Here is a 21,312-nt window from a genome sequence, read left to right as displayed (position 1 = left end):
GGGGTTACACCCCCCCACGCCGGGGGAGGGGGAAAGGGGGGGACGCTCCGCTGGCGGGCTCGGCCGTCTCCAGGCAACGCCGGCACGCGGCGGCCCCCCCCGCGCCGGGCTGCGCGGGGGCGGTGCAGTGCGCGGTGCAAGGCGCGTACCGCTCCCCTTCACCGCACCCCCCCTACGCACACCACCACCACCCCGGCCTGGAATAACTAGAAGGATGACTGTACCCTCACCCCCGCGCAACTTACGGGGCGACCCCCCCCCACCCCTTAAAACCCGCGCAGGATCGCGCATCCCCCAGCGGCGCAAGGCTCCCCCCGCCGCACACCGCGCTTTCCCCGCGGACCCCCCTTCCCCCCCCCAGCCCGTCTGTCCCCCTGTCCCCGCCGCAGCGCTGCGGCTCCGCGGCCGCCCCGCACGATGCTGCGGCGTTCCCCCAGCCGCACCGCCGCAGCGCCCGGCCCCGGCGGGTCCCCGGCTCCTCCCGCCTCTCCGACCATTTTGTGAAGACCCACGGTGGGGGGGAACCCCCCCCCCCACGATCCCCTCCCCCAAAAGGGAGCAGATACTCACCCGCCAGCAGCCCGTAGAGCAGCTGAGTAAGGGGCTGCTGCTTCAGCCCCCTGAACGCCGTGTTGGGGATCCGCTCCATGATACCCTCGTAAAATATGCGGCGCACCACCTCCTGCTCGGAGGGGTGGAATTCGCGGATATAGACATTGTCGCGCCGGGGGTCCTCTTTTGGGGTGCTGAGGGGAGGCGGGGGGGAGGAAGGGGAGCCCGCCAAAGAGGGCCACATCTGGGAGGAAGAAACAATGATCGTGTCTTTTTTGGATCCCGGGATTGATTCATGATCTTCCGCCACAATCTTGGTCTCACAAACCATCTTGGGAGACAGACAATGCATGCAAACCGGCCGCGGGGAGGGGGCGGAGGAGAGAAATGGGAGGGGGGTTTAAAAAAAATTAAAAAATAAAATAAATAAAAAAAGGAAAAGGGGAGGGGGAAGGAGCGGGGCGCGGAGCAGGGACGGAGACCCGCCAGGCAGCGGCAGCAGCGGCTGCGCGGGGCGCAGAGCAGCGCGGCCGGGCGGGACGGGAGAAAGGAGCTCCGCTGCATTTTGGAGAGGCATTTATAGGGCGGGGGGGGGGGCCGCGGGTCCCCGGGGTCCTAGCGCCCCCCGCATTGGCTGCGCGGGGTCGCCATGTGATCGGGGGGGCGGGACGCATCGCCCCCCCCCCCCCATTCCTGTACCGCCCCTTGCAAATTACTACGGCGCGTCCCTGCGCGGGGGGCGGCGGCGCCCCGGCTTCCTCCCGGGGGCTCGCACATCTCTACGCGCATACACCGGTGCATGGGCTGTGCGTGTGTGTTATTTATTTATTTACAGCGAAAGCACCGCACGCCCGGCAGCTTTCTGGAACAGTCGCTGCGGGTGCGCGGCGCTGCGCGGAGCGCTGCGGGATCCTGCGGGACGCGGAGCCGCGGGTGGGGGGCGGGGGCCGGCGTCGCTCGTACCGCACCGCGTCCCGGCGGGCTGCGGCGTGGGCTGCTCCGTGGTGAGTCATTCACCGCGGCGGCGCGTCCCTGCGCAGCCCCAGCGCGGCGCTCCGCGGAGGAGAGCGCCTGCCACCCTCCGCGGGACCATTCGGGGGGATGGGGGGGGGGGGGCGTGTGTGCAGCCGCGCTGCCCCCAGCGCCTCCCGAGCCCCAAATAAATCCCCCTCCACATATATCAGCCCCCCCGCCCCGGTCGGTAACTTTTCCTCCTGTGCCCACGCCGCCTCCGCTCCCCTCCGCGGGGTGGGAGGGAGGGGGGATGCGCAAGGAGGAGGACGGGCTCCTCCTCTTCGCAGGACCCGAAAAGCTTCGGCCTTTCCCGGTTGGAACCGGCCGGCATCTGCCCGAGGCATGCGCCGTGCACGGCCGGTGCAGGGACGGGGCGGAGGCGAGGGGATGCTGGGCAGGCAGCCGGGGTGCCCCGACTTCCCTTCCCGCCGCCTCCCCCTCCACCCGCGAGGGTGCATCCCCCGAGAGCTTCAGCTGTGCCTCCCCCTGCCAGGTGATACCTATGCAGTCACCCCTGCGGGGTGCAGCTGCGCCTCCCCTGCAAGCTTCACCTGTGCATCCCCCCGGAGAGGTGCACCCCCCTGCAAGCTTCAGCTGTGCCTCCTCCTGCAAGGTGCACTCATGCACCCCTAGAAAGTTTCATCTGTCTCCCGTGCTGCAAGGTGCATCCCCCTTCCAGGAGGCACCCTTGCACACCCACCCCCCCCCCTTTTGAGTTAGATCCCCGCATCCCCCTGCGAGGTGCTCCCGTGCACCCCCCTAAAAGCTTCATCCCCGCATCCCCCGGGAGGTGCGCCCGTCCATCAGCGAGTGCAGCTGTGTCGCTGGCACCCTGCGGAATTTGCTGCCCCGGGAGCTCACGGGCTACGTGTTGGTCCTGGGGAAGATGCACAGTGATTGGATCTTTGCTTCAAGCTAAAGCTTGGTTTCACTGTGATGATTTCATTGTGGTTTCATTGCTTCATTTTTCTATTAAAAATTGTTCACGACTAAGAGAGAGGGGAGAGGGTGAAGTATTAGGTAAGGGCTTGGAAACCTTCCCATCCAGAGGAGTGGTGCCAGCACCCCACAGGCTCGCACTGCATCGGGCGTTTGGTGGAAGCTCCTCCTCGGGTGGCTGTGGGACCTTCTCGTGGCCAGACGCTGCAGCGCTGCCAGCCTGCTCGGACGGGCAGGCACGGCACGGCACGGCCGAGCTAGCAGCAGGCTCCGGCGTCTGCAGAGTTCCCATTTCAAATGAGCATCTTCTGCAACTGCAGCCAGAGCAACCCCCAGTTCCCAAAGCCTGCGACTGTCTGAACCGGAGATCAAAAGGTAGGATTATAAAAGACAGCACGGCGCAGGTACAGTGGTGGCCTTGCTGTTCAGTGGATGGGTTAGCCAAAAGAGCAACATCTCCCGCTCAAGAGTGGAGCCTCCCATGGGAGGGAGATCTCCCCGACAGGGAGAGGAGAGACATGGCATCCCTGCATCCCCCCATCACGCCTTGCCTCAGCAAGGATCAGTTGGACTCCTGCATTTGGGAGATACCTGGCAGCCCCAAATTCACCAACACAAAGGCAAAGAGTCTGCGGATGGGTAAAAAAATAATTAAAAAAATCAAGGCAGTGTTTGCCTTTGAATTCTGAAAGCTTTGGGCCAAAGATAGGAGGTTGCTGTTTCAAAAATATAATTAAAATAACGCTGTTTCCATATGCCTGGGTTAACCAGGCATTTATTTTTGTTTGATCCTCTCTAGTCAGATGCGTTGCTTATTTATGAAATAACTACAGTAATAAAAACAACCCATTCCTTAAAAAAAACCAAACCAAAACAAAAAACCCCCCCACAAACCCACTGCAGTTACATAACAGCCAGGAGAGCTCCCAATTCCAGTCCCAGGCTATGGACCTGAGTGTTTGCAGATGAGTTATCTTTAGAAAGGCACTAAATACTTGCTTACTATTTATGCTGCTACATTTGAGCATCTCATGAACAGTAATTAATACCCCCTGTTCCCCAGAGGTGAGGGGGGTACCGTCATCCTTGGCCACAGCAAGGAAACTGAGGCACAGAGGAACACAGTGATTTATGCACCATCATGCAGTAACTCGAAGAAGACACAGACACGGGGCCAGATTTCCTGAGTCCTTCCTCTCTGTCAGATTGCCAAACTTTGCCTTTCTTACTGCAAAGCCAGGATGTCAGCTTTCTCTGTGAACCAGGGGGAAGGGGAGGCTCTGGGGGTGCTGCGCGGTGGGGAGGAGGGATGCCGAAGGAGCAGGCAGCCGTGACTGACCAAAGCAAATGTCAGTGAAAATCAAGGGCCTCGCTGAAATCAATTGCAAAAGCCAGTCAGGTTCGCAGACGGCAGATTTGGGCCCCTGGAATAAAAAGGATATTGTTAACAGCGGCTTGCTGGCAAGGCAACTGCTCTGCCAGGAGCTTTCAGTCTTTAAGAACGCAGTTGTCATCCCAAGTCACTGAGGATTTTGCTCTTGGGTTTACTCCCGCTCCTCTAGGACCTGAGGGTAAATCTCCCACATGCCATGACCGACCACTGAACCTCATGGACAGAACTAAATTAATTAAGATGGACAGTCTAGACTTTGAATTTCGTGCCAGTGCTCTCAGCAGCTCTCACTGTTCAGTGTAAAGGAGTTTGTCTAGATGTTCGATCCACTGGTACAGCGAGGAAAAAAACCTGGCATAACCAGGGCAGATTGTGCAGCTCTGGGGGCTGAGGATGCTTGAGTGTTTCAGCAAGAAGCATGCTTTGCCTTCAGCAGGTCTGCTTTAGGCCGACTTTGCTTTGGATTAGCACAGCAAACCAGTAAGCCTTGGAAATGTCATTATTTATCCTTCCCAAAACTGCAGCTCTCATCTTGGGTTGGGGGGAGTCACTCCCCTTTACGGGTCGTAGGAAGCACCCAGCAGACGTACAACAGAATCACCGCTTCCCCTGCTGGGAAGCTCACACCCTCCTCTCAGTCTGAAATTTTAGGTTTTCTATCCAACCCCGGACTTTAAATTACTTGAAACATTTTCTGCTAACTAGATTCTTCTGCAACTCTTGTAGCAACGAGATCTGTGTGACTGCAAATGAAGCAAACAATTTGGGACAAGCAGAGTCTCTATTACTTAAGGAGCAGGGAACACCAAGGCAGGTCCCCTGCAAACCTCCTTGAGCCACTGCTCGGCATCTGCTGGGCAAGGAGAGAGGTGCTGCTGGCTCTATCTTTCTTCTGCAAAAGCTACAAGCAGCCACAATCCTTTGCTCATCAGGGGCTGTATCAATCAACCTCAGCAATTAACTGGTTGACAGCAAAAACTGCCCCAGGTTATACTAATGCAGCGATTCTGGCACAGCTCATGCCAGCAGGATGAGGCTGTCTGGCAGGGATGGCTCCCACCCTGTCCTTTGCAACATCTCCATCAGTGAGCAAGGAAGGAAGGTGTCTAGGTTTAAAGCTCTTCTCAACCACCTCCATGTTCTCTTCCAGCCTGGACCTTGGTCATTTCAACTGTTTTTTCCATGCTTGACCCAGGATGGCCAAAGCGGGCTGAGCGCCCCCCCCCCAGCACCGCTGGCTGTTTGGCTGCAGCAGCCTCCCACCTTCCTGCTTTGCCAGGCTGGGAAAAAAGTAAAAGCCTCTCTGTTGACTGCAGATGTGCATATGAATGTGAGGCATTTGCCTAATAAATATCTTCCTAAAGGGGGATTAATTAGCATCCCAAGATTCACTCTCACTGCACTCCCTTTGACTGCAGCAGCTCTGCAGCAGCTTCTCTTAGGGATGCTCATTTCCCACTCCGAGCTGGTTGCTGGTCCCTTTCCCAACTCAGAGACTCCCAAGGCCGAGAATTTACAAATCTTTTGCTCAGGAGCCGTTGCCAGCAGCGGGTCCCGTGCTGCGTGAGCGGTTGGCAGTGACCGCACACACATCCCAGTTTCCCCAGTCCTGCCGAATGCTGTGACCCATCGCAGTGGCGATGCAGGCTCCCTCCTTCCCCAGCTGTCTGGGTGCCATGAATAATAACTCACTATAAAACCGGACGTGTCAAATTATTTCCAACTTATAAAACTCCATGGATGGGTAACCAAGGGCCAGAGGTGGGAACTGCTGGTGGACATAGACCTCTGGCAGGTGGACCGTGGCATCGGAGCTGGCTGTGCTCCGGGCACTGGAAGGGGAAAACCAGCCTCTCCAGAGGCACGGAGCCTCCCGTCCCAGCGTGGACCTCTAAAATAGATCAGGTGAATCATGTGCTAAAAGTGGTTGGGTTTGTCTATGAAGGGAGTGCAGGGTGACTGGCTCAGCTGTGGAAGTCTCCCCAGGGGATATCCAAAGATGAATCTCTTCCTACAACTTTTTTGGGTTGAAAGAATTTCGTGGGTTGTGAATAAAATCCAAATGTTTGCCAAACAGTGCACATACACACAGCTGGCTTTATCCTCTTCCAAACAGGGATTTTGGAGCTGGCATGTACATTTAATGTACAGTAACATCTATGGCACATGTTACATCAGAAACTCCACTCTAATGACAGGAACATTAAACTCTGAGCTGTGTTTCAGACCTATCTAATGCTTATTCAGAGCTTTATCTAGAGCATCTCAGTGCAACCATGAGGAATCCTTTCTAACAAGGAGATGTTCCGTAAAGATTTAAAACATCTTCAGTTAAGGAGTAGCATTTCCTGACACTAAGTGTGGTGGCTTGGGGCTACAACATGTTTTGCCTCCTGTTGATATTATCGCTGCAAGCTTGGATTAAAAAAAAAAAAAAAAAAAAAAAAAAAATTGAAAATTTTGTCAGCTTTTACCAGAAACCTTCATTTTAATTAGCTGTAGGAGACAGAGCTGTGCATGCAGAGCAGAGCTCCGCGATGCATGGGAGAGGCTGCGCGGGGGTTGTGCTGGGAGCGCAGTGCCGTGAAGACCAGGGCTACACGTGGCCTGAGAAAAGCTGAGAGCACGAGAGCTCTTATGCACGTGGGAATAACACAGGTGGTGCAAGCCAGGAAATGCTCATTTCTTGGGGTTTTCAGTGCAGGACTTTGCACTTTCTTTGTAAATTAGCAACACCACTTTGGAAAAATACCTGCCTCCACAGTCAGTTCCTTCTCTTGGTGTAAATAACCTCCAGCCACCCAAATTTTGGCTACCTGCTTGGGCCAGTGGGGTAACACTACTGCAAAATTTGCTGTATCATGAACGACTCTGTCAATGTGTATCCATCTTTGCTAAGGAAGAAGAGAAGAACAGAAGGTTAATGACTGTACTTTCAACCAACAGCTATTTTGCTGGCATTTTTAACGGCAATTATTTTAACTAACAATTGCCAAAGTATGGCTGTAGTCTTATGATCTTCTAAGGAGGCTGACGGGACTTGGATGAGCAGCATCTTATTTACCCCTCTACGTGGCAGGCATTGCAGCCTGACAGCAGGCGGGGGGGGGGAAGGAGTTTGAAATGGACCCAGGGGAGGTAAAAGGAGAAAAACAGGCAGAAAATCGCAACATAGAAGAGATGAGGATATTCTGTAGCAAGGAGAGGGAAATTAGATGTCAAACCAACCACAGGTGGAAAACCCTCAAAATACAACTCATGAATGCACCAGCGCAAGACGAGCCCCATAATAATAAGGCAGGAAAAGATGTGAAAAAGTGATTTGGTGGTTTTTTTGGCTACATTTGGGACTCAGTTCCGCTGTTGAGTGAAGGAAAGTGGCATTTCAGCTTGGCCTGCAAGGCTGTGCTGTAACTGCTTGCCAGGGCCAGCCAGTGCCCCAAACTTTTCCAGCAGCAATGTGCGTGTTGCCTCAGGGGAGGCAATATATATCATCCCCTATATGGGTTGGGCTCATGTCAGAGCTGATTTTACACTGGTTTTTCCAGCACTTGATCCAGGCTGGGATTTTCCTTTCCTTGCATAATGCCTTTCAGCAAGGAGCTGAGGCAATTTTTCAGGTATTTCCAGTTTTCCTGCTCAGTGATGCCTCCAGGCCCCCGGTGCTGCAGGGCGCAGGTCCTGGGACCCTTCCCTCTGCACAGAGGTGAGGGGATGCAGAGACCTGGGCTCCTCCTGGAGAAGCAAAACTGATGGCAGAGAGAGGCATCAGCCTGACCCCCTCCTTCACTATCTGGGGGGGGCCTCAAGCTCTTAAAATCCCACTACCCACAGCTGTCTGACACTTGCTTTTCTCCTCCACAGAGATCCAGATGCCGATGAGCCCAGCATCCTCCTCCAGATCGGCATGGGCATGGGGAGAGGTGTTGGACACCATCAGCTGGGGTCAGCAAAGGGTTTTTTGGTGAGTCAGGGACAGGCCCCGAGCTGGCCACAGGCAACGGTGCTCAGATGTGCGCCCTGCAAAGAACGTGCTGGACATCTGCTCATAGCAGGTTTCACCCCCCAAAGCTCACAGCTGGGGTAGGAGGATCAGGGTTGGATCACACATCATTGTTTTCTGAGTCATATGAAGACCTGCCCCGAGAACGAGGAGTCCTCATTTTCCTAGAATAGAGCAGCTTCAGCCCAGAGTCTGCTGTGAAGCCTGCTTTGGTTTTCTCTGTGTGTGCTGCTCCGATTTTGCTGGAAACACGGCAAGTGCCGGGCATTTCTTCTTCAAAAACCAGGAACAGTGGGGTTCACATTTTCAGGAAAGCCACCTGCATTTTCTACCACTGCCACTTGAAAAAGCCCATCATTTAATATCTCCTGGCTCTTCCAAGCTGCAATGCTTGTGAAAACCAGCAATGTTCTTCGTTTCCTGGAGCTGGCCATCCTTTTCCCTACGCCATCCTTGTGCCTCCTTCCCGCAGCCCAGCCCTGTATCCTTGTGCACTAAGAAAGGATCCCATACCTCCGGCTCCTCTCAGTTCCACGGTGCCCTTGCTGCCTCTTTTTCCTCCCTCCAGAGCACGTGGCCCACCACAGCCCAGCTGAATTTCGGTTATCTTTTGCTCAACCTGAGCTAGAAGCTATCTGGGGGATGTTTTGTGGATATGTAACATGGCAGCAGGTTTCCGAAGCTCAGTTAATAAAAAGTCATATTAAGGTTTTGCTTGACCCCTTGCAAAGCAGACAGTGAGGCTCCAAAGGCTGTTGTTTACTTTAGCTCTGCCTTCTACTCTCTTGTCATGGTGAGGTCCACCACTGTCATTTGGAGCTCCCGCACAGAGCAGGGCTGTGTATATGGTGTGGTTATAGGTAAGAAGAGTCAAAGGGGTATGTCCCAAGTGAGATCTTCATCCCTAAAATATCTGAGTGGAAAAGTTTGGGATCTGACTGCAGGTCAGACACGAAAAGGTGGTGGCAGTGCCCAGAAGCAACAACCCTGGCAGCTGCCAAGCCCCAAAGGTAGCTGCCTCAGGCTCTGAAAAATGAACAAAAAATTGATCCTTTTTGTTTTCCTTCTCTTCTGAAACTAAAAGGAGAGGTTTGACTTTTGCCTTTGAGCAGGGCCACCACATGTTAGTGGGTGACACTGTGATCCTGGGATGCCATATTTCCTTCAAAATGGAAGTCCTAACAACTTGTGAAGTTTAAAAGATCCAGTGGCATTTCAATGATGGTGAAGTTGCTATATTCATTGCACTGGGCAAATTCACAAAGCGCATAGTGATATCCCCATTGCATCACAGCCCAGAGCAATGAGCACAGCCTGGCACCCTACAGAGGCCACGGCAGAGAAGAAGCCATCCTGCAGTTGTGGCTAGATAAAACTGGGCTGAAAAAGTGCCGGTGTGAGCCACCCTTGAGCCACTGCTGTGATCCCACATCCCTGGTGCCAGCGCTGAACCGCTGCCTCCGTGTCAGACAGCTGCTGTGTGGTGTCTGTCAGTTTGTTGAGCCGGGAAAGTGGGTGAGCATCCTCCCAGAATGAAAACCGCTGTGCAAACACACACTCACTCCATTATCCTGCAGCTCACAACCGTGTTTGAACTTGATTAAAAACAAAGTCAGGACAACTAATGCAGCGGGGGGCAGGAAAGCAATGATGGGGATACAGGCAAGAGGTGCAGGACAGGAGCTGCAGGAGCTGGATGACAGCAAGTGTCTTCAGAAAGCAGGAACCTGTGACCCTGGAAAAAATGAGCCTTATTGTAAGAACTCCAGCATTGCCCTGTCTGTGATCCCAGCCAGCCAGGAGGTTTGCACGTCCTGAAGGTAGACAGCTTCACTCCAAACTCGGGAGATCCGCAAGCAGCTCCTTGGGAAACAGAGAACAGCGATCTCCCGCCAGTGCGGTTTCAGGCGCCTCCTGGGCGGAGAGGAGCCAGTCGAGCTAACCTCCTGATATTCGCATTTTTCTGTTGGATTTTTGCCCCACCATGGAGCCAAAGGTAGGTCAACCCCGCGGCTGCCCTGGGATGCTCAGAGGCGAGCAGAGCCACCCATGCGGTCTGGGGCTGACAGGGGAGGTGGGTGTCTTGCCTGGGCTAGGGGAGGGCTAGTGGGGTTTGTCCTGCTCTGTGCAGCGCTGTACAGTGAACAGGAGAAAGCAAATGCACACAGACCTCCAGTGGCTCTCCCGAGTACTACACTGCGTTGTCATTGCCACCCCAGGGACGGGGATGGCGCCTGTGGCTCCTCTGCTCCCCCACCACTGCAAGTGCGTGAACAAGAGCTCATGTACAAAGCGAGGGGTCCTGTAGAAGAGCAAAGAGATATAGAAGAGATCCTCTTCTCCACCCTGCTTCAGCAGCCAGTGCCTCAGTGCTGAGGCTGCAGGCTGTGCTTCAGGTCTGGAGGAGAAGGACAGCTGGCACATTGCCCACGCAGCGAAGCTGCCCGTGGCAGTGCTGAGCTGCCTTTCCTGTGCTCGGTCTGACTTTTGGAGCCCAGAGTCTGCAGCTTGTGTAGGAGGGTGCTCGTAGCCACAGGTCCTTGGAAATACAGATAAACCTGCACAGTCCTCACGTGGGTCTGGGGCCTGGCGTGGGCTCAGCTCAGCTGCTTACAGCCCCCACTGGGCATTGCAACACGGAGCTCGAGTGCAAGTGAGACGCTCAGGGAATTCATTTCCCAAACTTGACCATACCCTTTCTTACAAAGAGGGACCAACACTCAGGAGTGCTCAGTGGAAAACATACTGAAGGGCCAGAAAAGGTCTGGCTTAAGGATTATTACTGTGCATCACCAGGACAAGCGCCACCCACAACCTACTGCCCGCAGGAAACAGTGCGGTATGGAAACTCTGCACCCCCCTCCTCCCCTCCCTCCATCTTGGAGACACACAGAGGCTTTCCTACACCATCCTCCCTCCTGGTATTCTCATCCAGACAGGCACAAGGCTTGAACTCATCAGCTTCATGTGATCTCACCAAAACCCTTCTAACAACCAGCACTTCTTCACGCGCCTCTATTGTAAATACCTCTGTAAGAAATGGTTACTCATTTACAAGGTAGTGCTCTACATGCCAGTCTGCTGCTCCTGGGGGAAAAAAATCCATAGCAAAATAAACTCGTTTTTTGGTGATGATTGCCCAGGTTTAACAATGACCAGGGAATTAAGTTTGATGGTTTTTTCTTTTGTGACCCCTTTCCACCACATGGGAAAGCTCTTTTTCCTTAGTAGTTTCTTAGCCCCAGTCTCCTGCATTGCATGGCTTCTTCTGACTACCCCAGTGTCCATCACCTCTGCAGGAGGCAGAGTCATCTCAAAACTAAGGACAAATGTTTTAGAGCCCACCTCCCAAGGAGGTATCTTGCGTAGCTTTGACAAACAGGTTTTATAAGGGAAAAACCAAGAGCAGTGCTGAATGCAAAAGGGAAGATCAGAGGATCTGAGTTCAAGGCTTAATGTCTAATTTCAGCACGTCCGAGTGACGATTGAAGCCTGGTAAGAAAAACCTCCCTCCTGCTGTCCCCCATCCACCTGCCAGTGCTCCCCGGGGGAATTGCTGCTGACTGCTTCAAAATTCAATTTCTGCACTAGCAGCAGCATGTTGGGCCTGGCAGTAATTGCTTTGCCAGATGACCGGCTGCTCGTCGCTGTGGGGCTGGAGCAGCTCTGCCGCAGTGCCGGGACACTGCCATAAGTCGTGGGGCTGCAAGAAGCCCCATACTTTTGAGCCAGCACCCCCTGCACTCAGCTGTGCGTCCCCAAGCAGCACACCGAGACTCTCAGCTCGGTGCCCTGCCCAGAAACAGAGTGGTTATGCTGAGAGCAGAGAGCTGCCTTGAACCAGCAGCACCGAGCCCCACCACACCTTCCTTATCCCATTCCATGCCCACCTGGTTCCTGCTGTATGCGCCCAGCATATGTTGGTGTGCCCAACTTAGCGGGAAAGATTTTGGGGGACCACAGGCTCCCTTGCTGATACTCGCCCATTGCTGCTCCCTGACTTCCCTGTGCTATTTCCAGCATGTCTCCAGAAAATAGCTCACTCCCCCCGACACAACTGGCTCTCCACAGTGGGGAGCGGACTCAGCACTTTGCCAGAGGGATTCTGATTCTTATTTTAGACTCCTATTTTAGCCTTCTTTTTCTTTTTAAATTTGTGAAGTTAATCCCTTTTAGAGCTCTGGGAGTGAGGTGCTGCCACTGCAGCATCGCAGCGCCCGCAGGAAGACTTGCTAGCTTCACAGCCCTGCTCCCTGCAAGCTGCTTTGCTCACCTTGCCCCCAAGTGCCTCCTTTAATTTGGATAATAAAAGATGCTCTGAGATAAGCAGCTGCTTTTTTTTCACCTGCAAACATTGCCATCTCTTCAACCACAGCAGAGAAGGTGAAATGCCAAATCTGGTGTTTTGGCATAGAAGCACAGAATGGTTTGGGTTGGAAGGGACCTCAAAGATCATCTAGTTCCAGCCCCACTGCTGCGGGCAGGGGCACCCTGCACTAGACCAGGTTGCCCAAAGCCCCATCCAACCTGGCCTTGAACACTTCCAGGGATGGGGCATCCACAGCTTCTCTGGGCAACCTGTGCCAGTGCCTCACCATCCTCACAGTGAAGAATTTCTTCCTAATACCTAATCTAAATCGACCCTCCTTCAGCTTAAACCCATTACCCCTTGTCCTATCCCTACATGCCCCTATAAACAGCCCCTCTCCAGCTTTTCTGCAGGCCCCTTTAGGTACTGGATGCCCCGCATGCCTGGTCCAGGCAGCAGAGATGTTTCTGGACCTGGGACAGAAGACAGCAGTGCAGAGCCCTAACACTGATCAAACCTGTGGGTTATATCCATTACCTTGCAATGTGCTCCATCTCCACATCCCTCATTGCATGTGGCCCTTCCCCAGATAACGTTTTGCTGTGAGATCTGCCTTGTATCTGCCATGTGCAGAAACCTGGTCACCAGAAAATCTGTGTGTAACATCTGCGGGTCATCTCAGTTTCAGTGGAAGGGAAAAGGGTGATACACTGTGGTCATGCGACTCTCTTTTCAGTTGCTTCAGTACATCAACACGCTGCTACATCTAACCAACCCAGGCTACATCTGTTATTCCCGCAATGTCAACTATGTATCATCTTGACTCATTTCTATTAGATCCAGCTGTTCTGGCTGATACGCTATTGACCTTTTCAGCTGGTTCAGCACTTGGCTATTAGGAGGTCATTGGATGCGACTTTGACAGAGGCTCAATGCTTATATCTATTTTGCTGGGGTGAGGAGGGGTTTCATCCACCTGTTTCAAGCAGGAGCACCTTGGAAGATCAGCTAGCCCTTGCTCACCAACACGAGGTCACCGCCGTGTCTGCAGGCTTCAGGCAGCGTTAATAAATCAGTCTGGCCCTGAAGTTTCAGTAAACTGTGTAATCTGGAAAGCACAGCTCAGTCCCTGGGCTCTTGGGAACCACAGGTTCACATCACAGCAGGACCAGGTCCTGACTTCAGCTTTCTTAGGCAGGAGGAGATGCCATAGTGATGCACGTGCTAAAGATACCTACTAAATATCATGTAGCAGCCCCACTCTCAGGGAAAGCATGGTCAGGGCTTGGGGAAGGGGAGAGGACAGAAAGGCTGAGTGAGGGACTGACAAATGCACGTAACTGAAATACAGGAGATGAGAAGTAAGCAGAGCATAAAATGCTGAGATGCCATATTTTGTAGAGTTGCTTGTTCTTCTGGGCAATGGTTTCTCAAAGTAGCTTTATCTTTTAGTTTTGCCCATCTATTTGCATGTGTTCAGCCCCTAAAACAGAATCTCTGGTTGAGATGGGGCCAGAAGTTACCCAGATTTTCTTCACCAAATAAGGAACAAGTATTCCCAGATTATTCCTGGTCAAAGTTAGTCTCACCTGTCACTAAAAAACTGTGGAGATGGGGAGTCTGCAGATTCCTTCAGTAATTTAATCTTCAGCTTTATTGCTTAGTGTTTAAATCTCCTTTTAGTTATTCCTCATGTCTAACCTGAGTCACGTTTGCTGGATATTACTCCAGTTACCTCATGTCCTCCCACCAGGAGCTGAGGGACAACAACTGACCACCTCCTGTTTTACAGCAACCTTTTACATGTTGGAAGACTATTATCTTATGGCTTTTTAGCCTCCTTTTGTAGACTAAACAAGGCTAATTCCTTCAACTTTAGCCACAAACCTTTTTTTTTTTTTTTTTTTTTTCCAGCCATTTGGACTTAATTCAGAGCATAAGGCTTGGCTGGTGTGCCTAGGTTAAGACTGTGAGCAAAAAGCAAAAAGTCCCTCTCCTCATTGCTGCAGTTGTGCCGGCAAAAACATTAAAGCAGATGCAGCTCCATACGTTACATGGCCTTTTGTTGATGGTGCTTGTGGTCGCAGCACAATGGGGAAGCTGGGCCAGCACAGCCCTTCTGCAGGAGTTTTCTAGCCAATACTCAGCTAAAACTCAGAGGTTCATCACTTTGCTGCAGCTGTGGTGGTTTGCAGCATTGTTTCTGCCTTGGTTCCCAGTGGCATTGCCACTGCCCTGCTTCTCCAGGAGGCTTCCCAGGAGGGGACACAACCCGTGGCTTTGGCTCTGAGCTTCTTTGTGCTTTTGGTTGCTTCTGGTGCTCCGGACAGGGTGGGAAGTGGAGCAGAATCCGTCCTGCAAGGCTCTTGCTTTGTCTTTTCTTGCTGCAAAAGCCTGTGCGATGTTCCAGGAGCAAAGCAGCCTGGGCTTATTGTCTGTCTCTCCAGGGGACAGACCCAGCCCATGCTTTGTGCACCCTCACCTGGACCCCTCTGTGCTACAGCAGGTCTCTGAGAGATGCCATGGGCTTTTAACAGTCCTCCTACAGGCAAAAAGTTATATATGTGCAGGGAAGAGATGGAAATCTTCTCTCCTTGGGTTTTCCCCACAGGATTCCTTTCCTTTCTGTAGGTGGGAGCTTATGTGACTGGCGTGCCATCACAGGAGGCCACCTGGGCCAGATGCCCTGCACCTTCTGGGAAAGGGAGGGCTAGAGAAGGAGGAGAGGCAACACAGCACCCAGACAGCACGTCCATACTGTGGTGAGGTTTGATTTCCTTATGGTTGGGTCTGCGCTGAAGCCTCCTGGGTCCCCAGTGCTGAGGACAAGTTTTGCAAACCTCTCTGCTGCGTTTGGTAATCCCCTGCTTGTCTCAGAGGCCCCAAAGAGGGGCCCATGTCCTGCACGGGGCCTCCTTTGGTGACTTGTGGAAGCATAAGGTTGTTTGTAGGCTGGAGGGACACACTGGGAACAGCACGTTTAGCTGGTTTTGCTATCTCAGTGGAACTGATTGTGGGGAACAGCTGGTCCAGCCAGGAGAGAAGTGCGATAGCGAGACGCCAGATGAATAAGACTAAACAGAGCAGTCCCGACTCTTCCAGCAGATCAAACCAAAAATGACCCCAAGCAAGTCATCCAGGTGAGAGGTAAACAAAAGCCAGCACCTTCATTTTAAAAAGGCACCTGACTCCACAGGAAAGGACGTGCTCAAAGGACCCAGCACCCTGGCTCTTTTGTGCCCAGCCCTGATGCTCAGTGACTCCCAGGATTTTTGACTGTACTGCTAATAACACTCAGTTTTTCTACCAGAGGCAATCCTTGTTGCAAATCTTTGTTGTAAAACCTTGTAAAAATTGTGCTGGGTACAGATCCTACAGCAGGGACCTCAGCCTCTTCAACCCAGGGGGGCAGGCAGCCGTTGCAGGGGACGCTCCAGGGCTGCTGGTGCTTCTCACCCCAAGGCACTTTGCAAACACCCACCTCTCCTCCTGAGCCAGCCTCAGCTTACCGTGTGGCAGGGAGCAAGCCGTCAGCCACTGAAAACCTCTGCCAGAGCTTCAGGGCTGGGGTGGTAAGTGTTGGGGTCCTGCAAGAACTTTGGGCTTAATTTAGAGGTCTTACATTAAGTGTCTGGTTTAATCATGGTGCTTAAGGTCAGGAGAATGAGGAGATTCACCCACTAGACCCAACTGTCTCTGCAGTGGAGAGAAACTCTGTAGGAAGGGGTATGAACACAGTCAGAATCTCACTCCCCCAGCAATATTCAGGTAGAGAAGAATCTTCTCTTTAAGCAGATGAGGACAGTGTTGTGTCATTGCCTAAACAGAGGCAGGTGATGCCATTTCAGAGCTGCCAGGCATCCAGCTACTCTGCATGGTCAAGAATCTACCCCATGCCCCCTGTCACAGCCACCAGCCCTGTACAGATGGTCCAGTGACCGCAGAGGACCCCAAGTGGTGTTGTGTGCCTCTGCATGGGCACCCCAACGAGGCCCGTGCCAGCTCTGCTTTGCGAAAGCAGGAGCAGACCCAGACCCTGGTGCAGGTAGGCAAAGCCTGGTGGGGACGCTTGCATCCAGACTGCAAGATGTCATTGCTGGGCACTCCAGCAGCTACAGTGGCTTTGACTTGTTGACTGTTGATACTGCTGTTTGGGTTAAACAGCCAGTTGCACAACCAGGCTTGTGGTTGCCCTTGTTTTATACGTACACACTACAGCCTTCCCTGCAAAACAATGTCTGGCCCCAAAGCGCGCGCAGCCAGAGCTGGGCAGTGTGTGGTTTTCTTTCCCTGTGAAATTTGTTAGGGTATCAAAGAAAAGAATAATAAATCTGTCATGAGTTGCAATGAAAAGCCACAATCACAGAAGCATTTTTCAAGCTGTAAACCTGAAAGAAAGATTCCAGTGAGCACAACTGAAATGTTTCACTTCCATTTCAAGCACGCAGCAGTTGCCCGTCACCCCGCTCCAATTGCAAAACAATACGTGTTCGGCGACGTCAAGCGTGGTTCAAAAAATACTTTTCTGAGTTGCAAAATTACTTGAAGCCAACTTTTTTCAGCAGAACACATTGTTTTTAGTTCATCTGATAAATTTTTAATTTTCCCATGAATCTTGTTAGCCCAGCAGCAATCCAATAAACTCCAAGCTATAGCTGGCCTCTGCCATTTCTACAAGCACTGGAGGAATAAATGTGACATGTGGAGTGATTTATGCAAGTTCACTTGTGTTTCCCAGTTGTGGTTGCAGTTCCCCTGCAGCTCTGACGCTCTCCAGGAATGTCCTTGCTTCTCACCCCACTGCTGCGCTCCCGAGTGGGCTGTCTGGGTCTCCCGTCTGTGCTGCCGTCTCCCAGCCCACCCACGCCATATCAACCTGTCACTGCAACGAGCGTGGAAAATGGAGAGCCAGGAGCAGAGATAAGAAGTGTGTATGCAGCCCACCTGCCTGCCCGACAGCATTGGGCCAACACCTCCACCAGCATGTTCCAGTAGTGAAAGGAGGAAGAATCAGGGGAGGGCACAGAGGCTGGGAGAAGCGGTGGCAAAGAGGAGTTTGGAGCTAGTGGCACTTGCAAGTTGATTTCTGAAAGACATATTTGGAGAGAGGATTTCACCTCTGTCCATGAGGAAAATATCTGGTCAGGGAATGGGACAGAGGTGCTCATTTGGTTATTAGGCATCCAAAAGGATCATGGTTTTCTGATGAGCTCTGAGACACGCACAGCTTCTCCTGGGCCTGAGATGTGAAGTCAAGCATGATATGAAATCAGTTCCTGGGATGAGATAATATTTAGCATTATCGAACAGGGAACTGGGAGAAGGCGGCAGGGAGGGAGTCTGCACACGGCAGCCAGGCTTTGCATCTTGCCGAGCCCCGGAGTCATGGAGAGAGTCCCAGATGGGGAGTCCCTCAGAGCTGACAGGCACGGTGATCGAGCCAAGGCAGCCAGAGAGCAGCGATCCCAACCAGATCCCTGCACGGGAAGAAACAAAGGTGTTCTGTCTGCTTCTTCAATCTCTAGTCGCTGTCAGGGGCATATTCAACAGCTCAGGTTATGCTGCCTGCGGGCAGTCATCACCCTTAAGAAAATAGCCAAGTGGAGCTTAGATCCAAGCAGTACTTTTAAGTTCCTCTTGGAGGCTAAACTCTTTGGGGATGACAAATTCCCTGCACTATTTGCATGCACCGCATCTGTAAAGCACACAGCACACCAGAAGCCTGCTTCTCCCCTGGGGTTTCTCTGACCACAGCAGGAACATGTAGCTGTGGCGTGGCCTCATGGGACCCGGCATTTCTGTGGGCTCTTCTCCAAAACATCGGTGGCTGTCAGCTCTTCTGCACGGCCTCCAGCTTGTGTGCGCTTCTCCCTGAGGCTCTTCAGGCTGGGGTGGCTTTGACCAAGGATGTCTGCAAAGCTCCCCGTCATTTTCCGTGCTGGCTGGGGGATCGGGTGATGGCCTCAAGGGTTAACATCCACCACCAGCTGTGGCTCTGAGCAGGGACAGAGAGGGCGTAGGCACCCGGCCAGGAGGTAACGCTGTTTGAGCACTGCTGGCAAAGACTTCAAACCCCTCGGCTAATTTCGGATGTTCTGCTTGTGACACGGAGAGCTGCATTCCCATCTAGAAGAGAGCTCTTCCCTGGGACTAGCAAGGGATGGGACTGTTTATTAATATAGCATCATCAAGAGTGGCCTTTAATTTCAGTACATCTATCTTTCTGAAAGGCCCATTTGAGGTCTTTTCCCTCATATGACACTTTTCCTCTAAGGAGCCCTAAGGGTGCTGCAGGGGAGACTGCTGCAAACCCCAGGGGACGCAATGCAGGATGAGTGCTCCCTTTCCAGGAGTCTGAGAGAATAAAAAATGCAGAATATTAAAATCAGAGAGAAAATCTTGGGTAAAGTCATGCTTACCTTCCATGCACTAAGCAGGACCAAAGACTTCTCCATGTTGACAAAGTTGGATATAACTTTTTATCTGCAATAGAAATAGCTATATCTATACATATAATAGATACAACCTTTTCTTTAAGATAGTTAGAAGGGAGTTTTAGCTGGGTCAGACTTTGGATCCGCCACGTCAGGAGCAGAGCATCCTGCCAGGCTGTGAGGCCCAGATAACGAAACAGGAACATGCTCGTCTCCAGATGGAGATGCCATTTGGGTTATTGCTCCCTGATTTAGGAGCTGCCAGGGAGCTCCTCAACATGAGGAGAGCCACCCAGGCTCACTTCAGTGCTCCCTTATGGAGACAGTGTGTCTTCTACTGCTGTAGAAGACCAAACATGGAAACCAAACTATCTGGGGAGACTGGACTTCCCTGTGTCTGACCAAGGCAGTGAGAGCAGCACTTTATCCCCAGCAGGAGTGGAGACCTTTTATCAGTGAGGGGTTTCCCCAGAGGATGGTGCTGACAGATGCAGCAATGAGATCATGGAAGAGGGATCAGCATCAGATGACCGGATCACAGCCTCTCTCTGTCCTGGACATGTGTAACCCAGAGCCTGTACCTTGTAACGCACAGGGTCTGCAGTCTGTTGACAACATGAGACACATGTGGCCTGGTGACAATACTTGACGAGGCTGACACAGTGTCCTCTAGCCCGTGCCGTGGTCTACCACCCACCTCCTCCAGTGACAGTCATTGCTGGATGCTATTTAGGAAGCTTGGGTCAGTGATTGCTCCTTCTCTGTCGTCAGCTGTACAGTGAAGTGTTATTCCTGGCTGCCTGGTTCCTTGGGGAAAGCAATATCTGGTGGTGAGGATATCACCATCAATGCCATGCCTCTGCTGGGGAACCTGCGGGGAGATGCCTTCATTCCCCTGCGTTTTCTCTCCCTATTAGGTAAATGTGTCACCATGCCTTACAGACTGGCCCTGCTGTTGATCCTGTAAATGTGGTGTCAGCATTGGCTCTGGGATTTTAATACCCTAATCCCCCCATGTCTGAAAGTGCCATGTTTCCAGACAAAACTCAGAACAGCCCTGCAGGATGGGGGTGAGGACTCCTTGCTGACCAAAGCCTCTCCAGATCTAGCCCTGTTGGCTTTAGAGATGGAGAGAGCTTCACACAGGGACTGAGAGGGCAGTGAGGATCCTGCGGTACAGGGGCTGCCACTGCCGGGACACCGGTGAAGGAGAAGCAAGTGCCACTGGCTCTGACAGCAGCTCCGAGGGTTTGGCATCATGTCCTCCCTATTCCAGTGTCACCCACTTCATAAAACTTGGGCTTGGGGCACCTCTCTTCCTCCACAGATGTTAAAAAGCCCTCAGATCTATATGAATAAACCTGCTTATTTTCAGCACCCAAAAATGAGGAATGCCACGTACTTCCAGACTGTGCTGCAGATTTTCCTTGTGGCTCAGGGGACGTGCAATTGAAGACTGGGTCTCTGCTGGGCTTAAGGGACACCAAGAAATCCTCAGCATCACTGCTGATGATCTGAGCAGAAAAACAGAAAGGGAACACAATCTCCATGCTGAAGCTCATGAATCCAGGCACCAAAAATACAGTGACATCCACAGCAACATACCAAGCCTCTGGCACAGATAAAAATCTCTTCAGTCCCGTTTTTTGCCCTGACACTGTCTGCTTGTTATGGCTGCAAAAGCCTGCAGGAGCGCAGGGACGTGCCCTCCAGACCCTCTGTGCCGGGGTCACGCAGCAGCTGATGTTCCTGCCGCAACCAAGGATCCCCCGTGGCTTCCCGGGAGCCTCCAGCCGACTGCTCCGACGCTACAGCACAGATGTTCCTGTGCGCAGCAGATATGTCAGGATTTCTGGACATCTGCTCACCCAGTAAGAGCGGCTGCCCCAGTTGGGCTGCCTGACATCCGTAAATTATGGACAAATGTGCTACAATCTACAAATACCACCACGGCCAAGACAGAGAGCATGTCCCCAGAAACCCAGGGAGCTGACTGCCCATCCCTTGTTGTTGACATTTTCTGAACACGTAGTAAGTGCTTTCTGTCATTGGCTCTAATGTATCATCCCCCTTACGAATCCACCTCAGCTTAGCAGACCCACAGCAGAAAGTCGGAGTTTTTCCATTAGTTTATAAACGCAGCTGGGATGTGAGCTGCACGGGTTCACAAGTTTGGCTCAAACATTAGCATCAAGGCCGATGCACGGCTGTGAAGAGCAGGGACCAGAAATGACAGGGAAAGAAACAAACAATGGGGTAAAAGAAGTGTTTGGTTTTAAAAGAGGAGTAGGAAGCCATGAAAAAAATAATTCAGAAATGTGGAAAAATTAATAAAGGAAGAGCAAAGAGCAGGGAATGAAAGAGGGAGATTTGGAAAAGTAGAGGATGCATTTATTGTGCAGCAGGTGCTTGCCCACACCAGTCTAACGTTCAGCTGGTTCCCTTAGTCCTTGTAGACAGAGAGCCAGCATCCCTCTAACTACAAACCACATATGTGCAAATAAAACCCACAGCAAACTGAATCACCCTGAGAAGAAACACAGGAGATTAAATTACAGTCTAATTAGGTTGAGATGCTTTCAGAGGAATGAAAGTTTTGGCAAGAGGCAATTTCTCCAGAGATGATGGCCACGACAAACCGTCCCCTTCCCCTTCTCCATGAACCAAT

General features: G+C 52.3%; 1 protein-coding gene across 1 annotated transcript in view; it reads right to left on the bottom strand.

The window, feature by feature from the left end:
- The window catches only part of NAT8L (N-acetyltransferase 8 like), a 35,784-nt gene extending 34,680 nt beyond the window's left edge, over nt 1–1,104 (bottom strand). The window contains exon 1 of the mRNA XM_054825094.1: nt 571–1,104. Coding sequence (XP_054681069.1) covers nt 571–904 — 334 coding nt within the window. The 5' untranslated portion in view covers nt 905–1,104. The remainder of the gene's footprint in view (nt 1–570) is intronic.
- Between the last annotated feature and the right edge of the window lie 20,208 nt (nt 1,105–21,312).

This window comes from Grus americana, chromosome 4, assembly GCF_028858705.1.
Source record: "Grus americana isolate bGruAme1 chromosome 4, bGruAme1.mat, whole genome shotgun sequence".
NCBI lineage: Eukaryota > Metazoa > Chordata > Aves > Gruiformes > Gruidae > Grus > Grus americana.
The sequence above is the reverse complement of the archived record's forward strand: the minus strand, read 5'-3'. Positions and strand labels throughout refer to the sequence as shown.